Consider the following 1,813-nt stretch of genomic DNA (forward strand, 5'->3'; position numbering starts at 1 on the left):
TTTAATAATGTATAATTTGTCATAGAAAAACTGAAGTTTACACTTTGCACTGCAGTTTGTGATACATTCCTACTTCCAGTGCAGCCAGAACGTTACTACAAAACCATCAAAGTCAGACAGATCACCGACAACCCGAGCAACCACCTGTGACTTGCATAGCAACCACTAGGGGCACCGTAGCAACCACCTAGCAACCACCAAAAGGCCTAGACTAATGCAATTACAAACCTAATTTTCTTGAATTGTTTAAACATTTTTTACATTCATCATAAACTAAACCAGATGATTTTCACTTTTTTAAAAAAATCTGAAAGCTGATTTATCCACAAGAATTAACACAGCTAAATATATATTCTATTTACATTTTATATCCATACTTTTAATGATATAATAATCCACGTCAGAGGAGTAGCGGTGTGAATTTACACTTTGCACTGCAGTTTGCAATCCACTTCCTCTTCCAGGGCAGTTGAAAAGTTCTGACAAACCCATCAGTCAGACCACCTTCTTGTTCCTGAAATGCACAAAGTCAATACTTAGCAGCTGTGCAAATTGCTTACCATCCTAGAAACCACCTGTGACTTGCCTAGCAACCACTAGGGACACCATAGCAACCACATGGCTGCCACTCCAAAAGGTCTAAACTAATGCAATTACAAACCTAATAGCTGCACACCGTTTGACCCTCCTGCTCCTTTTATTTCATCCGTCAGTGGCTCCTTTATTCACAGTGATTTTAACCAAAAAGTCCTGTAATCACACTTTGTAGGGGAAATTATTTATCCTTTAAGAATCAATCTACACTATTTCCATTTAAATACTCTCAGAAAACGACAAAATACAATGGATTTATAGAGTGCCAAAGATTTTACAGCTGCTACGGTTTTGGTTTTACTTGAAGTATCAACAGTAGATGAACGTAAAAGGATCTTGTAGTTAACCGTTTAAAGTAGAACCGGTTTATCATTGCTAATAGTGTGTCCAAGATAACAAAATCTCGTTTAATGAGGTGTTTTTTTTTGTCCCAGGTCTGACCCAGTACAGCGGAGACCCTCGGACAGAGTGGCATCTCAACAACTTCACCACCAAAGAGCAGCTGTTGGAGGCAGTGAGGAACTTCAGATATAAAGGAGGAAACACATTCACTGGTGAGCCAACGTCACACTGCGCACCTTCAACGTACCGTATATCTGTCGGCGCGTAACCCGGCGTCCACATTCCCAGGCCAGGCGCTGCTCCATGTCATGGAGGAGAACATGAGGCCCGAGGCAGGCGCGAGGTTGGACACGCCGTTGTTCCTGGTCCTGCTGACTGACGGGAAGTCTCAGGATGACGCCATCGCTGCAGCGAACCGCCTGAAGAATGCAGGCGTGGAAATCATCGCAGTGGGTGAGGAGATGGTTCACGCTCCGTGGGTTCCAGTCAGATGCGTTTCAATTCCACTGTGGGACTGAAAGCAATCTGGACTTTCTGTTCGTTCAGCCTCATTAGAGTCAGATGTGGTTTTGTAAAGTGTGCCAAAACATAAGCACTGGAGCACACTTCTTGCTCTTCTCATGGATTCTTCTGACGTGGATTTCACCACATAACTCACGCTGCAGCTTTGAGAAAACCCAAACCAATTATATATAAAAACATGCAGCTCAATCGGGGATAGTGTGCTATGACTTTTAGTCGAGATCTGTTGTACTTTTTTACAAAATTCATAAAGAAATGTGTTAAAAATCCCAATTAAAACAAATAGGAAGTCATCCAGACAGCTGCCAAAACACAGCCATCTTTAAATCCCTGGAGCTTTGGCATATTTAACAGT

At 42.1% G+C, this 1,813-nt stretch overlaps 1 protein-coding gene across 1 annotated transcript in view; it reads left to right on the forward strand.

Annotated features, from left to right (window-relative positions):
* Positions 1 to 1,813, forward strand: part of LOC103362022 (collagen alpha-1(XIV) chain) — a 54,618-nt gene that overhangs the window by 18,792 nt on the left and 34,013 nt on the right. Inside the window, exons 6-7 of the mRNA XM_008288267.1 lie at positions 1,029 to 1,148; positions 1,225 to 1,389. Of these exons, the coding sequence (XP_008286489.1) occupies positions 1,029 to 1,148; positions 1,225 to 1,389 (285 nt within the window). The remainder of the gene's footprint in view (positions 1 to 1,028; positions 1,149 to 1,224; positions 1,390 to 1,813) is intronic.

This window comes from Stegastes partitus, unplaced genomic scaffold (genome assembly GCF_000690725.1).
Source record: "Stegastes partitus isolate 25-593 unplaced genomic scaffold, Stegastes_partitus-1.0.2 Scaffold549, whole genome shotgun sequence".
NCBI lineage: Eukaryota > Metazoa > Chordata > Actinopteri > Pomacentridae > Stegastes > Stegastes partitus.